The sequence below is a fragment of the Onychostruthus taczanowskii genome, unplaced genomic scaffold (assembly GCF_017590055.1).
Source record: "Onychostruthus taczanowskii isolate IOZ18803 unplaced genomic scaffold, ASM1759005v1 scaffold74, whole genome shotgun sequence".
NCBI lineage: Eukaryota > Metazoa > Chordata > Aves > Passeriformes > Passeridae > Onychostruthus > Onychostruthus taczanowskii.
This window is the reverse complement of record NW_024505229.1, coordinates 303,232-319,584: the sequence shown is the minus strand read 5'-3', so window position 1 is coordinate 319,584 and position 16,353 is coordinate 303,232. Positions and strand designations below refer to the sequence as shown.

Below are 16,353 nucleotides of genomic sequence, written 5' to 3'. Positions count from 1 at the left end.
AAGAGCCGCAGCTGGGTTGTAAACACGCCGGGGTAAAGTTACAGCCATTGATGATCCTTGGAAAAGCTGCGGGGAAAGGGAGAGGGAGCTCCGAGAGCCCCGAGCTGCGGTCCCGGGGTGCGGGGAGCAGCCTTGGGGTGCGGGGAGCAGCCCCGAGCTGCGGTCCCGGAGTGCGGGGAGCAGCCCCTGCCCCTCGGGATCAGCCCCTGCCCCTCGGGATCAGCCCCTGCCCCCCGGACCAGCCTGAGCGTGGGGACAGCGGCGGTTCCAGCAGCTCCCGCCGGGATGTGGCAATTCGGGCAGCTCGGGGACACGCGCGGCTGCTCCCAGCGCTCCTGTCCCGGGGACAGGGGACAAGGGAGGGGGTCCGTGGAGGTGCGGAGCCCCTTGCAAACACTTTTCCCTGCCGGGCCAGTTGTCCTGCGGTGCCTTTGCCGTGTCACGGTGCCGCTGAAGGCGCTTCCAGCGGGAGCAGGGGGTGGCTCCCGGCGCTCCGCCCGGAGCCGAGGGGGTTAAAGCTGGCGGCAGCTGCGGCGGCTGTTAATGATTGATACCAATGACGGTCTCCATGGGCTTGGAAGGGAAATCATCCGCCCCGGCCGGCTGCGGGAGAGCCAGCGGCTCGGCAGGCGGAGGGGACGCGCGGTGGCACCGGTGAGTGTGAGCGCGTGTGTCCGTGTGTGTGCAGCCGTGTCACAGAGCCTGGCCTGTCACACGGACCCCGGCCGTGTCACACGGAGCCTGGCTGTGTCACACGGAGCCTGGCCGTGTCACACAGACCCCCGTCGTGTCACACGGAGCCTGGACGTGTCACACGGACCCCCGTCGTGTCACGCGGACCCTGGCTGTGTCACACGGACCCCCGTCGTGTCACACGGAGCCTGGTTGTGTCACACAGACCCCCGTCGTGTCACACGGAGCCTGGCCGTGTCACACGGACCCCCGTCGTGTCACACGGAGCCGGGCCATGGCACTCGTGGGCCATTGTCTGCGGCCAGCGGCACGGCGAGCAGCGGGTGGCCCGAGGGTGGTGACAAGCAGAGCTGGCAGGAGCAGCGCGCCAGGCACGGCCCCGTCCCACCTGGCTGTGATTGTGGAGCCCACGGCTCGGGCAGGTGCTGGGGATTTGTCCCTGCAGGATTTTCCCAGCGCCGCTGCCGCAATCCCCTGAGCTGACCCGGCCGGGGAGGGGTCGAGGCCAAGCTCGTTTGATGCCGGGGATTGCTCGGGACAGGAATTCCCGGCAGTGGAAGCGGCTTCCTAAAGAGCTCAGGGAGAGTTTGAACCCTCCAGGTGGCGGCCTGGAGGTTGTGGTGGCAATGGTGGCACTGGGTGGGAATGGTGGCACTGGGTGGGGATGGTGGCTCCATGTGGGAATGGTGGCTCCATGTGGGAATGGTGGCTCTGCAATCCCAGTGATCCCATGCCCAAGGAACTGGGGCTCTGTCCCCACCAGAGGACAATGGAGTGACATCAGAGCTGCCAGGGCACGGACTGTCACCCTCTCTGCCCTGATCCAGGGCTGTCACCCTCCCCAGATGTCCCCCATGTGCTCAGGACGCTGCTCCAGACCCCCGGCAGCAGCGGCGGCGCTTTTTGGCCGGCAGCCCCGTGGGCCGTGCCTGGGCTGGAGCCGGGGTTTCCAGGGAGATAAAACACAAACTCCCGGTGCTTTTTTTGTGCTTTTTGTGCTTCTCCCCGACCCCAGCTGGCGCGGCAGCGGGGGACTCGCCCTCCCCGCCGCCGCCGGCCGCGCTGGCTGCCAGCAGCCGCTTTGTTCTCTGGAAATCCCCGGCCTTCCCCCCTCCGTCCCCCGGGAGCTTCCCCCGCTGTCCCTCCCCGAGCCCCCCAACCCCGGGATGTCCCCGAGTGACGCTGCTGATGTCGCGCACGGCCCGCGGGTGCGCGGGAGCTGCCGGCCGCCCTTCCCGAGGACTTTGCCCGGCTTGGCGAGGCTGGCACCGCGGCCCGGCCGCTTCCCAGGGCACCCAGCTCGGCCTCGGCCTCCGCTTCCCTCCCTGCGCCGCTCCCGCGGGAGCCACGGCACGAGGGGGAGCCGGTGGCCAGCGTGGCCTGCAGGAGAGGGTGGCCCTGGGATGGTTTTTGTGGCCTGGGTGGCCATGGGATGGTGTTGGGTCTAGGTGGCCCTGGTTTCTGGGGTCTGGGTGGCCCTGGGATGGTTTTTGGGGTCTGGGTGGCCATGGGATGGTTTTTGGGGTCTAGGAAAGCCCTGGGATGGTTTTTGGGGTCTAGGTAGCCCTGGTTTCTGGGTCTGGGTGGCCCTGGGATGGTTTTTGGGGTCTGGGTGGCCATAGGATGGTTTTTGGGGTCTAGGAAGCCCTGGGATGGTTTTTGGGGTCTAGGTAGCCCTGGGCTGGTTTTTGGGGTCTAGGTAGCCCTGGGATGGTTTTCAAGGTCTAGGTAGCCCTGGTTTCTGGGTCTGGGTGGCCATGGGGTGGTTTTGCAGACCTGGGAGGTCCTGGGCTGGGGTGACCTGGGATGGTGTTTGGGTCTAGGTGGCCCTGGTTTCTGGGGTCTGGGGGGCCCTGGGATGGTTTTTGTGGCCTGGGTGGCCATAGGATGGTTTTTGGGGTCTAGGTAGCCCTGATTTCTGGGTCTGGGTGGCCATGGGCTGGTTTTTGGGGTCTAGGTAGCCCTGGTATGGTTTTCAAGGTCTAGGTAGCCCTGGTTTCTGGGTCTGGGTGGCCATGGGGTGGTTTTGCAGACCCGGGAGGTCCTGGGCTGGGGTGACCTGGGATGGTGTTTGGGTCTAGGTAGCCCTGGGCTGGTTTTCTGGGGTCTGGGAGGTCCTGGGCTGGCATTTGGGGTCTGGGTGGCCATGCAATGGTGTTTAGGGTCCGGGAGTTCCTGGGATGGTGTTTGGGGTCCGGGGGTTCCCAGCCCCCATGCCCAGGTGACCCCACTCAAAGCCTGGAGGTGCTTTGGAAATGGCTCCGAGGGCAGCCAGGACAGGAGGTGACACTGGGGACATCGCTGCGGGCACAGCCCTGGAGGGGCCATGGCTGCTGCTGTCACCTTTCCCGCCCTCTCCCAGGGCTGCCGTGGCATTCCTACAACTCCAGCAGGTCGAGGTCTCGCTGGCCAGGGCAGGAGCTGGGATGAGCCCGTGCGGAGATGGAAAATTTAATTCCATTTCTTTTTTCAATCCCTGTGGTCCCTGCAGGATGGACCCAGCGTGCCGAGAATCCCTGGGTTTTTGTGCCTTATAATCAGTTTTCTCCCTGGTTTTTGTGCCTTATAATCTGGTTTTTCCCTGATTTTTTTTGCCCTCTGGGGTTTTTTGTGCCTTACAATCCATTTTTCCCCACCCTGGTCTCCTCTGCAAAGCGGGGCTCAGCACTTTGTCCCTGCTGCCCCAAGGGTGGATTGTCCCTCATGGAGACCGTGGGGGACAGGGTGACCCCGAGTGGCCTCCCCTGGGTGCTGAGCACTGCAGTTCCTGGGGAGAACAGAACGGGAATTCTGAGGGATGAGAGGGAGGAGAGGTGAAGAAAAGGTTGGAAAAACACGGAAGGGGAAGGGAAGGGAAGGGAAGGGAAGGGAAGGGAAGGGAAGGGAAGGGAAGGGACCTTTGGGTGAAGGGGTTTTATGGCCACTGAGGGGGGATTTTGGCTGCCTTCACCCCCCTGTCCGGTCCCACCCCCATCCCAGCGTGGGGACCCCTCCATCCCTGCCCTCCCCAAGCCAGGGGTGGCACTCACAGTGTGACAGTGGCTCTGGGGGGCTTTGGGGACAGGAGGTGGCACTCACCGTGCGACAGTGGCTCTGGGGGTCTTTGGGGACAGGAGGAGGCACTCACAGTGTGACAGTGGCTCTGGGGGGCTTTGGGGACAGGAGGTGGCACTCACCGTGCGACAGTGGCTCTGGGGGTCTTTGGGGACAGGAGGAGGCACTCACAGTGTGACAGTGGCTCTGGGGGGCTTTGGGGACAGGAGGTGGCACTCACCGTGCGACAGTGGCTCTGGGGGTCTTTGGGGACAGGAGGAGGCACTCACAGTGTGACAGTGGCTCTGGGGGGCTTTGGGGACAGGAGGTGGCACTCACAGTGTGACAGTGGCTCTGGGGGTCTTTGGGAACCTGCCCTAGCCATGGCTTGTGTATTGAAGAGCTGGAAAGCCACAGCCCCGCTGGGCTGAGGGAGGGGACAGGGGATTGTCACTCTGCTCCCAGCAGACTCCAGCTCTGGGGACAAACAGCAGCGTTGGAAGTTTTATTCCTCAGTTATGGCATTCATCCCCTGCTCCTGCTCCGTGTCCCTCTGGGAAAGCTCCAGGAGGTTCCAGGGTTCCTCTGATGCTCATCCCGAGGGGAAGCAGCGACGTTTCCCCCTCAGCTGCCCCGGGAGGTCGGGGGGAGCTGTTGGCACCCCCGGAGCGTGCCCACGCTCGGGCACGGATCATGGGCCAGCCATGGCTGTGCCGTGTCCCTGCCCAGCCCCAGGCACCGCTGACTGTGACAGAGCCCAGCCGGTGCCAGGACCGCGGTGCCAGCTCCGGGCTGGCAAACCCAGCCTGCACCCGGCTCAAAGCCCCCGAGCCTGGCACAGCCCCTGTGACACCGAGCTGGGGTGGCAGAGGGTGACACCCCAACACGGAGCCCTCCCTGCTCCTGCCACACTGTCCCCAGATTGCTGTCCCCGAAAGTGTCCCCACAGCCTCCCCTGGCACGTCCCATCCCGCCGTGGTGGCAGCGCCACCGGGAGAGCCCCGGCAGTGTCACCAAGGAGGGTGGCACGGCCCGCAGCCGTTGGGGGACCTTGTCCCCGGATCCTTGGCTGGTGACGATGGAGGAGTGGGTGAGCCACTGAGATGGGGACAGGGGGGACAGGGGGGACAGGCACTGGTTCAGACCCTGGCATGAGGCAGTGCTGCCCGTGGGCGGTGTGGTGCCCAGTGCCTTAAAAAGGTGGATTTGGTGGGTTTGGGTTTGGCTTGGTTTGGATTTGTTTTGGTCTGGATTTGGTTCAGTTTGGGCTCGGTTTGGGTTCGGTTCAGTTTGGATTTGGTTCAGTCTGAATTTGGTTCGGTTTGGGTTCAGTTTGGGTTTGGTTTAATTTGGGTTCAGATTAGTTTGGATTTGGTTTGGTTCAGATTTGGTTCGGTTTGGATTTGGTTTGAGTTTCGATTTGGTTCAGTTTGTATTTGTTTAGGTTTGGATTTGGTTCCGTTTGGATCTGGATTTGGTTCAGTTTGGATTTAGTTCAGTTTGGATTTAGCTCAGTCTGGATTTGGTTTTGTTTGTGTTTAGCTCAGTTTGTGTCTAGCTCCGTTTGTGTTTCATTTAGTTTGTGTTTAATTTAGTTTGTGTTTAGCTCAGTTTGTGTTTCATTTATTTTGTGTTTAGTTCAGTTTGGATTCAGTTCCGTGGCTGCCGCAGCGTTGGCACGTTCTGGGATGGGCTGGGACCACTGGTGCCACCCCTGGGCTGCTCCCTGGCACTGAGCTCACCCCAGAGGGGCACAATTCGCATTTTTGGGAGGAAGACGCGGTGCTGGACAGTGTCCCACGGTGCTCCCGGGATTTTCGGGAGCAGGGCCGTGGCGGGAGGGAGCCCAGCCGCCTCCCCGTGCTGCGCTTCCTTCTTTGGAGCTTTCCTGGCCGTGCCAGCCCTTCCCTCCCTCCCTCCTGCCCAAGGATTCTCCTGCCCGCCCTCAGGGCTTTGCATTCTCTTCCCAAAGTCCAGGCGGAGCGTGGCTCACCCCAAATCCCGCTCCTGCCCGTTCCCAAGGGCTCCCCGGGGTTTTTTTGGGGGTGCTGATGCCCTGCGGGGTCTGCCCCCCCCGTTTAGTGCTTGTCCCCATCCTGGTCCCCGAGATTTCCTCCCGGTGTCCCCTGGGGAAGGAACAGCCGCGAGGAGGAGGGTGACACACCCGGGGATGCTTTGGGGACACCCGAGGATGCTTTGGGGACACAAGCAGGGGGAAGGGACGCAGCCACTGAATCCAGGGCAGCGACAGAGCTCGGCTCAGCGCGGCTGCTTCCCTCGCTGTGACACCCGCCCTTCCCGCTGCCCTGCCGGGCTGGGGGGACCCGGGAGCCCCTCACCAGCCCTTCTGAGCCCCCCTGAGCCCCCCCGAGCTGCCCGTGTCGCCCTTCCCCTGCCACCAGCAGCTCCCCGGCTCCGCACCTGGGCTGGGGGAGGCGGCTGTGCCGCGCTGCCCTTCGCCTCTCCTCTGCGGGGACGCGAGCGGGAGCTGTTTGTCCCCGCTGTCGCCTTCCCCGCCGGCTGCCGCACACCGGGGCTGCCCAACCCCGCCGCCACCGGAGCCCCCCGGAGCCTCCCGGAGCCCCCCGAGCTCCGCCGCCGCCGCTAGCGGCACCGCCAATGCCACCGGCGCGGGGGACTGGCACGGCTGGCAGAGCACGGGCACAGCCCTCGCCCACCGCCCGCGTCCCCCGGCCCCGCGGGGCAGCCCCGGTGGCCCCGCCGTGCCCCGGCAGCGCGGTGGTGGCAGCGGGCACCGGAGCGGTGCCATGCCGGGAGCCGGGAGCGGGCGCTGAGCCGGGCGGGCCCCCGGGACCATGCTGAAGTTCCGGGCGGACCGGAGGGTGAGGTAGGAGCCCGCAGGGGTCTGGGGGGGCCCGGGGGGACCCGCGGGGAGCCGGCGGGGCGGGACCCCCGGGCCGGGCAGTGGATCCGGGCAGTGGCTGCTGCATTGCAGTGCTGGGAGGCGATGGGCACTGGCGAGGCTCCGGAGCGGGGTCAGCCCCGGCAGCGGCTGCCGGGCGCTGCTTTCCGCAGCTTTCGGCTCCCCCCGGGGGCTGGGGGCGCGGGCAGGTTTGGGGTGGGGGGAGGCAGCGCGGTGGGTGCCAGGAGGAGCCGAGGGGGCTGCGAAATGGGAGTGTCCTGCCCGCAGGGAGAGTTCAGGGACCTGCAGGGATGGTGGGGGGGGGGACACCCAGCGTGGGGTTCAGGGAGGTGGGCAGGGATGGGGGCACCCCCGGCGTGGGTCCAGACGAGCTGGTGGGTGCTGGCAGCGCCCACTTCCCACGCCTGGCGCTTTCGGGGTGCTGCTCTCTCAGCACTGCACCCTCCCCGCGCGGCAGCGTCACTGCGGGGACGGCACCTGCCCCAATTCCCGGGATTTGAATCCCCCCGGAGGCAAAAACCGCTCCGGGAGCAGCTCCAGCCCTGTGGCAGAGCCGCCCCGGCTGTGCTGGAGCGCGGGCCGGGCACTGAGGGCGGCTCTGGTCAGACCACGCCGGCACTGGGGGGGTCTGGACAGCGAACCCCCTGAATTGTGGGGTGAGCGCTCGTTCCCCGGGTTTTTAAGGTGCCCCCGAGCACTGCTGGAGCCTGGCAGGGGGCGGCAGCTCGGCAGGAGCAGCACTTTTTGGGGTGTCAGTGGTGAATGGCTCCAGAGCCTGGCATCACATGGCATGGTCTTGGCAGCGGCATTTTTTTTTGCTCAAACTTCCCCCATTTTGCTGACTGGCAGGAGGAATTGGTGGCATGCTGGGGCTGCTGGCACCGGGGTGGCTCCGTGTCCCGGTGCCCGGCGGGTTTGGGAAGGAGGGGATGGGAGCCGGTGTGAAATTCCTGGCATGGAGCTCTGATCCTCGCCCTTTCCCCCTGGGCACCCCGGGAAGCGGCGTGGGAGGGGGGTCTGGGGTGTCTGGCAGTGCCACCTCCATGGGACGGGGCAGGGACGTGGCACAAGGTGCCAGCTGAGCCTGGGACAGCCTGGTGTTTGGGGTCTGAGGGGTCCTGGGGTGGTTTTTGGGGTCTGAGGGGTTCTGGGGTGGTTTTTGGGGTCTGAAGAATACTGGGGTGGTGTTTGGGGTCTGAGAGGTCCTGGGGTGATGTTTGGGGTCTGAGGGGTTCTGGGATGGTTTTGGGGTCTGAGGGGCCCTGGGGTGGTGTTTGGGGCCCAGCCCCCGTGCCCAGGTGACGCCACTCAAAGCTTCGAGGTGCTCTGGAAATGGCTCCGTGAGCAGCCAGGGGAGGAGGTGACATTGGGGACATTGCTGCGGGCACAGCCCTGGATGGGCCATGGCTGCTGCTGCAGCGCCATGTGAGTGTGGCCAGTGTGACAGCCGGCTGGGACAGCACTGGTGTTTGGGGTCTGAGGGGTCCTGGGGTGGTTTTTGGGGTCTGAGGGGTTCTGGGGTGGTTTTTGGGGTCTGAAGAATACTGGGGTGGTGTTTGGGGTCTGAGAGGTCCTGGGGTGATGTTTGGGGTCTGAGGGGTTCTGGGATGGTTTTGGGGTCTGAGGGGCCCTGGGGTGGTGTTTGGGGCCCAGCCCCCGTGCCCAGGTGACGCCACTCAAAGCTTCGAGGTGCTCTGGAAATGGCTCCGTGAGCAGCCAGGGGAGGAGGTGACATTGGGGACATTGCTGCGGGCACAGCCCTGGATGGGCCATGGCTGCTGCTGCAGCGCCATGTGAGTGTGGCCAGTGTGACAGCCGGGGTGTGACAGCAGCAGGGGGGGCGGCTGGGCCACCACAGCCCTGATTTTGGCACTTGAATGAAATCCATCCCAGGGAAGGGCTGGAGTGGCCGAGGGAGCTGGGAAGGGGCTCAGCCTGGAGAAAAGGAGGCTCAGGGGGGACCCTCTGGCTCTCCCTGGCAGGAGGGGCACCCAGGGGGGCTCGGGCTCCGCTCGCCACGCCTGGGGGTGTCCCATGCAGTGGATGTGGCACTTGGGGACACCTTTGGTGCTGGGTTAACGGCTGGGCTTGGTGATCCCGGATGCCTTTCTGACCTAAATGATTCCATGATGCCGTGAAGGATCCCAAGTCTGGGATTAGCAGCGTGCTCGGGGCAGGGCAGGGATGCCAGCCCCAGTGCCAACCCCGGTGTTGGCGTGGAACCAACAGAGCAGCAAACGTGGCACCAAAGGGACACAGGGACAACGTGAGGGACACGGGGACTTCGTGGGGGGGACATGGGGACTCCTAACACCCACCCCATGGCTGTCCCCACAGCCACAATGAAAGGCGGAACACCTTCCTGCACCCAGTGACGGGACAGGTCCCCGAGGACACCTCAAGGCTTGACTTGCCAAAGTAGGTCTGCTCCCAATCCCCTTGGGCTGGGGGAGCCGGGGAGGGCTGGGAACGCTGGGGGAGCCAGGATGGGCTGAGCTGGGAATGCTGGGGGAGCTGGGCTGGGGTGGGAACGCCTGGGGAGCTGGGCTGGGCTGGGCTGGGGGAGCCAGGGAGGGCTGGGAACGCTGGGGGAGCTGGGCTGGGGTGGGAACGCTGGGGGATGACCCCAGCGGGGTGCAGGAGCACAGACCCGCTGATTCCCCTCTCCCGTGTCACAGACACAGCTCGGACATGTCCAGCAAGGCGGGCGGCAAGCGGCCGGCCACCGTCCCCAGCGAGCCCCCCAACCACGCCATGGTGGCCGAGGTGCCCCCGGAGCGCCCCGGAGGCCGGGTGAGTGCCCGGGGCGGTGTGACACGGCTGTCACCAGCCCGGACAGGGACTCAGAGAGCCCAGCCCGGGCACTGAGCATCTCCTCTCGCTCCGCGCAGGCTCCGCGCTCATCCCGCAAGGGCATCGCCTTCGGGAAGCGCTCCAACTCCATGAAGAGGAACCCCAACGCCGCCGTCACCAAGAGCGGGTGGCTCTACAAGCAGGTACCCCCCCGTGCCACCCCTCCCGGCCCCGCAGAGCCCCGGGAGCCCCCGGCAGGCTCTGAGCGCCCCTCTCCCGCAGGCCAGCTCGGGGGTGAAGCAGTGGAACAAGCGCTGGTTCGTGCTGGTGGATCGCTGCCTCTTCTACTACAAAGGTACGGCCACCCCCGAGCCCGTGGCCACCTCCAGCGTGCCCCAGGGCCACCGGCACAAAGTCCCCGGCTCTTTCGGCTCTCCGCCCTGTTTTTCGCGGTGTTTGCCGCGCCCAGGGGTTAATCCCGAGGTTTCCCCGCCTCCCTGGCAGCTCCCGGGCTCGCATCAATAATTGAGGAGGTTGTTTGTGAGCCTGGCACAGCTGCGGGAGCAGCAACAGGCGGGGAGCCGATCCCACAGGTGGGACGGAGCCGGGGCGTGGCGGGGGGCTGTGCCGGGGGTCCCTCCGTGGGTGTAACCCCAGGATTCACCCCCCCCAGACGAGAAGGAGGAGAACATCCTGGGCAGCATCCCCCTGCTCAGCTTCCGCGTGGCCGCCGTGCAGCCCTCGGACAACATCAGCAGGAAGCACACGTTCAAGGTCAGTGTCCCTGCCGGGGCTCGCAGGGGACAGCGTGGCACTGGCGTGGCACTGGGGTGGCACTGGTGATGCTGGCAGGGTCCCCGCTGCTCTTGTGGCTTTCCTGGTGACGGGGCATGGAGCGCGCTGCGGTGACCGCCGTGGGTTGGATCTGCGACACAGCAGTGTCCCCAAGGTCCCCACCCCCTCTGCAGGGCCCTGCTGGGTGCTGCCGCCCCTCTCCCTGCCCTGCTTTCCCCTCTCCACGGCCGCTGTCCCCAGCGGAGCCGGGCTCGGAGCTGTCCCCAGTTCCAGCCCCGTTTGAGCCGCTTGCCTGGCAAGTGTCACCGGGCAGGGGGAGCTGCCACCAGCGCCCGCTGTGCGGCTGGAGAGGGGAGCAGGGAGAGGTGACGGCGGCTGCTGCTCCCCCACGTCCGTCCCTGGCAGGCTCTGAGCTTCCCTGGCGCTTTTTGGCACCGCTGGGCACCTTTGGCATCACCGGGCACCGTCCCCAGCCCAGCTGCTCGCGGTCAGGGGTCACTGTGACACTGCCTTGCTGACCCCAGTGTGCCCTCCCCGTGTCCAGAGCCGGGGCCGGGCTCCCCACAGGGCACTCCCGAGTTTTCCCAGTCTAAGGGAGGGATTTGTGGAGCTGCCCCACCTTAAACCTGAATTTAGGCTCAGCTGGGCGGGGTTTAGAGGGGAGGGATGGCATGGGGACTGCCCTGTGCCTGTGCCCACGCTGGTGTCACCTTCTGTGACCTGGGGGTGTCCAGGGAAGGGTCTGGAGAGTCCTGAGGGAGCTGGGAAGGGTTTGGAGAGTCCTGAGGGAGCTGGGAAGGGTAAATCCATGATTCTGTGAAATCCCTGTTTCCTGACACTGATGAGGGAAACCCTCTCAAAGCTGCTGCCCACACCCCGAGCTCTGCAGCTCCTGGGTTTGGGAGAACAATTTTGTCCAGGGAAGGGCAGAGGGGTTCCCACCCCACACCCACTGACCCCGTGTCTGTGTTTCCTCCTCCTCCTCCTCCCTCGGCGGGCGAGGATGCCAGGACAGGAGGGGTTTCTTGGTGCCACCACCACGCCAGCACCCAGCCAGCACCACCTAGGTAGTGTTCCACCTTCTCGTGTTCCTGGTGCATGCAGAGGCTGAGGGACACCCGGGCTCGCTCTGCTCCCTGCTCCCGCTAATTCCAGGGATGGATCCTTCCATTTCCCCTCTTCCTCTGCCTGCAGAGCTTCCAGAAGTGCATGGGGGGGCTCAGGAGGTGGCCCCAGCTGGGCACGGTGTCTGCATGCTCTGGGGAGGATGGAAACTCAAGGGAGGGGTTTAATCAAACCTCGTTTTTCTGTTTTAGTTAATTTTTTTTTTTTTTTAAGAGATTGAACCATTGAAATTCTTTCAGGAGGAGAACTCTTCTTCCTCCCTTCTCTTCCTCCTCTCTTTCCCCCATCCCTTTCCACAGGGGGAAGGTGGAAGCTTCAAAAAAACCCTCAAATAAAGGCTCCTTCCAGCACATTCTGGGCGGAGAACACGCACCAACATCTTGGATCAAAACTGAACCTTTTCTTCCCAAAATATTTCCTGGGCTGAGAAACCACCTTCCCCCTCCCCCTGCATGGACGATGCTGCTCCGGTGCTGCCGCTCTCGCCGGGCCCCTTTGCCACCCCAATATTGGGCTGCTGCTCCTCTCAGGGTGGGGGCTGGACCCAAAAAACCCCTGGGAGTGACTCCAAGGGGGATAAAACCCTGCCATGAGGGGCCTGCAGAGCTTTCCCCCGCACACGGAGGGGAAGGAGCGCTGCTGGCAGCCCCTGGGGCAGCGGGATGCGGTGCCAGGCTGGAAGCGGAGCGCTCACCCCCTGTCTGTGTCTCCCTCCCCGTTCTGTGCCCCCACAGGTGACGGTGTGCTGGGTGGAGGAGCTGCCGGCGGGTAACGGGCAGTCCCTGTCTCCCCAGGCCGAGCACGCCGGCATCCGCACCTACTTCTTCAGCGCCGAGAACACGGAGGAGCAGGAGTCCTGGATCCAGGCCATGGGCGAGGCCGCCCGCGTGCAGATCCCGCCGAGCCAGAGGTGAGCGCCACAGCTCGGCCCGGCCCTCCTGGGGACACGGTGCTGTCCTTGTCCAGTGCCACAGCCCTGCCCTCCTGGGGACACGGTGCTGTCCTTGCCAGTGCCACCACACTGTCCTCCTGGGGACACACTGCTGTCCTTGCCCAGTGTCACTGCCCTGCCCTCCTGGGGACACGGTGCTGTCCTTGCCCAGTGTCACTGCCTGGCCCTCCTGGGGACACACTGCTGTCCTTGCCCAGTGCCACCTCACTGCCCGGCCCTCCTGGGGACACACTGCTGTCCTTGCCCAGTGCCACAGCCCAGCCTGGCCCTCCTGGGGACACACTGCTGTCCTTGCCCAGTGCCACTGCCCTGCCCTCCTGGGGACACGGTGCTGTCCTTGCCCAGTGCCACTACCCTGCCCTCCTGGGGACACGGTGCTGTCCTTGCCAGTGCCACCACACTGTCCTCCTGGGGACACACTGCTGTCCTTGCCCAGTGTCACTGCCCTGCCCTCCTGGGGACACATTGCTGTCCTTGCCCAGTGCCACCGCACTGCCTGGCCCTCCTGGGGACACGGTGCTGTCCTTGCCCTGTGTCACTGCCTGGCCCTCTTGGGGACACGGTGCTGTCCTTGCCCAGTGCCACTGCCCTGCCCTCCTGGGGACACGGTGCTGTCCTTATCCAGTGCCACAGCCCGGCCAGGCCCTCCTGGGGGCACACTGCTGTCCTTGCCCAGTGCCACAGCTCGGCCCAGCCCTCCTGGGGACACACTGCTGTCCTTGCCCAGTGTCACCACACTGCCCGGCCCTCCTGGGGACACACTGCTGTCCTTGCCCAGTGTCACTGCCCTGCCCTGCTGGGGACACGGTGCTGTCCTTGCCAGTGCCACAGCCCGGCCCTGCCCTCCTGGGGACACGGTGCTGTCCTTGCCCAGTGTCACTGCCTGGCCCTCCTGGGGACACACTGCTGTCCTTGCCCAGTGCCACAGCCCGGCCCAGCCCTCCTGGGGACACGGTGCTGTCCTTGCCCAGTGCCACCTCACTGCCTGGCCCTCCTGGGGACACAATGCCCTCCATGCCTGGGGACATTTTGGGGTGTAAGAAACACTCTGGAGAAGGGAGCTGGGGGAGTGGTGACCCCAAAAGGCTCAGGGACGGACAAGACATCGCCAGCTACTCCTCAACCCAGGTCAGTGCCCACCACACTGCCTGGCCCTCCTGGGGACACGATGCCCTCCATGCCTGGGGACATTTTGGGGTGTAAGAAACACTCTGGAGAAGAGAGCTAGAGAAACGGTTCAGGCTCGGGGAGGGACAGGGCATCGCCAGCCACCCCCGGGGCACTGCCAGGCCTTGCTGACCCCCCTGTGGTGTCTCGGCACCCCCAGGCACGAGAAGCCAGACTCGGAGAACATCCCCCCCAGCAAACACCACCACCACCACCACCACTGCAACGCCGCCCACCGCGAGCACCCCAAGGCCGAGCCCGACGCCAAGACCCGCGGGGAGGGCGACGGCCGCGGCTCGGAGAAGATGGAGCGGAAGCCGTCGGAGCGGGCGGACGGCAAGAAGGAGCCTCTGGCCAAAGCCAACGGCCTCGGCGGGCAGGAGCCGCCCTCGGAGCCGGGCAGTCCCTACCCCGAGGGGCCGCGGGCGCCGGCGAGCGCCGAGCGGCCGGCACAGCCCAACGGGTGGCCGTACCCCTCGCCCAGCCGGCCCGGCAGCACCGCCTTCCCCCCGGCGGGTGACAGCGAGAGCGGGGCCCAGCGCCGGGGCGTCACCCCCAGGTCCCACCCCGAGAAGGTGGCCCAGCGCAAGAGCTCCATGACGCAGCTGCAGCAGTGGGTGAACTCGCGCCGCGCCACCGCGGCCCCCGAGGAGCTGCGCAGGTGAGGGGGCGCCGGGATGTTCCTTTGCTCCGGGGTTGGTCCCTCTGGGAATGTTCTGCCCCGTCTTGTCTGCTTTGTGGCCTCCTGGGGGTCAGAAATCTCGTTTTTCTCTCATTTTTTCTTTGTCTTGTGACAGCTCAGAGCTGGGTGTGGGACATCCCAAAAAGGGATGGGTTGTAGAGGGGCATCCCTGAGAGGAGGGAGGCCAGGATGGGGAAGCCACCACAGGATCCTTTAGAGGAGGGATACAAGGTCAGGAAGCCACCAGGAGATCTCTGGGATGAGGGATGCCAGGACAGAAAACCACTTCAGTGTCCCTGCAGGAGGGATATGAGGAGAGGAGGGCACCATGAGACCCCAGAGAGGAGGAATTCCATGAGGGGAAGCTCCTGTGGCATCCCTAGGATGAGAGATGCCAGGAGAGGAGGCCACCACAGGGTCCCTAGGAGGAGCAATGCCAGGACAGGAAGCCTCCTTGGTGTCCCTGCAGAAGGGAGATGAGGAGAGGAGGCCACCACGAGATCCCAGGGAGGAATTCCATGAGGGGAAGCTCCCATGGAGTCCCTGGGAGGCAGGACACCAGGACAGGAAGCCACCTCAGTGTCCCTGCAGGAGGGCAACAAGGAGAGGAGACCACCAGGAGACCCTAGAGAGGAGGAATTCCACGAGGGCAAGCTCCCTCAGAGCCCCTGGCAGGAGGAACTCCACAAGCACAGAACCCCTGGCAGGAGGAACTCCACAAGCACAGAACCCCTGGCAGGAGGAATTCCATGAGGGGAAGATCCCATGGAACCCCTGGCAGGAGGAATTCCACCCATCCAGCTTTCCCACTGTCCAAGCCACCTCCTCTCGGGCTGTCCTTGCCCACTGCCAGCCCGGCTCTCACCTCCCTCTCCCCCTCTCCAGCCCCAGCAGGTTTTACCCCGTATCCCGCCGGGTGCCCGATTATTACTCGCCCTACTCGCCGCAGTACCCTGAGGAGTACCAGTACTACCCGCCGGGCGTGCGCCCCGACAGCATCTGCTCCATGCCCGCCTTCGACCGCGTCAGCCCGCCGTGGGCGCTGGAGGACAAACGCCACTCCTTCCGCAACGGGGGTCCCTTCCACCCCGCCTTCGGCCGCCAGGACGTCCCACTGTGGCTGCCGGCGCCCGCCAGGCCGCCGAGCTACCTGGACGAGGTGGACGCGGCCTCGGGCTCGCTGCGGAGGATGTCGCTGCAGCCGCGCTCGCGCTCGGTGCCGCGCTCGCCCAGCCAGGGCTCCTACGGCCGCGCCAGGGTTTACTCGCCCGTGCGCTCGCCCAGCGCCCGCTTCGAGCGGCTGCCGCCCCGCGGGGACGAGATTTACGCCGACCCCGCCACCTTCGTGATGCGCAGATCCATCAGCTCGCCCAAGGTGGGCACCTGCGGGGCGGGGAGGTGGGGCAGGGGTGTGGCAGTGTCCCGGCCGTGTCCCCTCTGTGTGCGCGGCCTGGCCGCAAAGTGACGCCGTGGCCTGCGGCACAGGGGGGATTGGGAGCCTTGTTGCTGTCCTGCAAAGGTTCCCTGGTTGTGTTTGTTGGATGGGACGGGATCCACGGCATGGGAACCGTGGGATGGGATGGGATCCATAGGATGTGATGGGATCCATGGGATGGGATCCATGGGATGGAATGGGATCCATTGGATGGGATCCATGGGATGGGATCCATGGGATGGGATGGGATCCATGGGATGGGATCCATGGGATGGAATGGGATCCATTGGATGGGATCCATGGGATGGAATGGGATCCATGGGATGGGATACATGGGATGGGATGGGATCTGTGGGATGGGATGCATGGGATGGGAACCATGGGATGGGAACCATGGGATGTGATGTTTTTAGAGGAAATGATGTGGAGTATTTAGAGGAAAACCAAGATTTTGCCCATGGCTTTTGGAGGAAAACCTGATTTTGCGAGGGGGTTTTGAAGGAAAATCCTGGATTTGCCAGTAGTTTTTGAAGGAAAACTTTTGGGAGCCCAAGATGTGCTCCCAAGCAGGAAACGCTGATGCCCCTTCCCTCTCCTGTGCTTTCTCCTCCTGTCCCGTGTCTCTGATTTTGGGGTGGGGTCCCCTCTCTCCACAGTACGATTACCTGGGTGACCGGCGGCCCGTCCCGGCCGGGGTGTACCCGTACCCCTTCCCGGCGTCCCCCACCATCCACGACAAAATGGTACGTACCTGCTGTCCCCTGGGGGTGACCCTGTGGCGGGGGGCACAGACC

The 16,353-nt window shown here is 65.0% G+C and overlaps 1 protein-coding gene across 3 annotated transcripts in view; it reads left to right on the top strand.

Annotated features, from left to right (window-relative positions):
• Window positions 1–559: 559 nt before the first annotated feature.
• PLEKHA6 (pleckstrin homology domain containing A6) overlaps window positions 560–16,353 on the top strand; it is a 29,571-nt gene continuing 13,777 nt past the window's right edge. The window contains exons 1-10 of one of the 3 annotated variants that reach the window (XM_041422605.1): window positions 560–654; window positions 8,948–9,028; window positions 9,289–9,403; window positions 9,502–9,606; window positions 9,686–9,758; window positions 10,077–10,177; window positions 12,118–12,233; window positions 13,603–14,103; window positions 15,010–15,499; window positions 16,216–16,302. In XM_041422605.1, coding sequence (XP_041278539.1) covers window positions 569–654; window positions 8,948–9,028; window positions 9,289–9,403; window positions 9,502–9,606; window positions 9,686–9,758; window positions 10,077–10,177; window positions 12,118–12,233; window positions 13,603–14,103; window positions 15,010–15,499; window positions 16,216–16,302 — 1,755 coding nt within the window. In that variant the 5' untranslated portion in view covers window positions 560–568. Of the gene's footprint in view, window positions 655–8,947; window positions 9,029–9,288; window positions 9,404–9,501; window positions 9,607–9,685; window positions 9,759–10,076; window positions 10,178–11,017; window positions 11,266–12,057; window positions 12,234–13,602; window positions 14,104–15,009; window positions 15,500–16,215; window positions 16,303–16,353 lie in introns of those variants that run through there. The other 2 variants (XM_041422607.1, XM_041422606.1) reach the window with 2 other exon arrangements.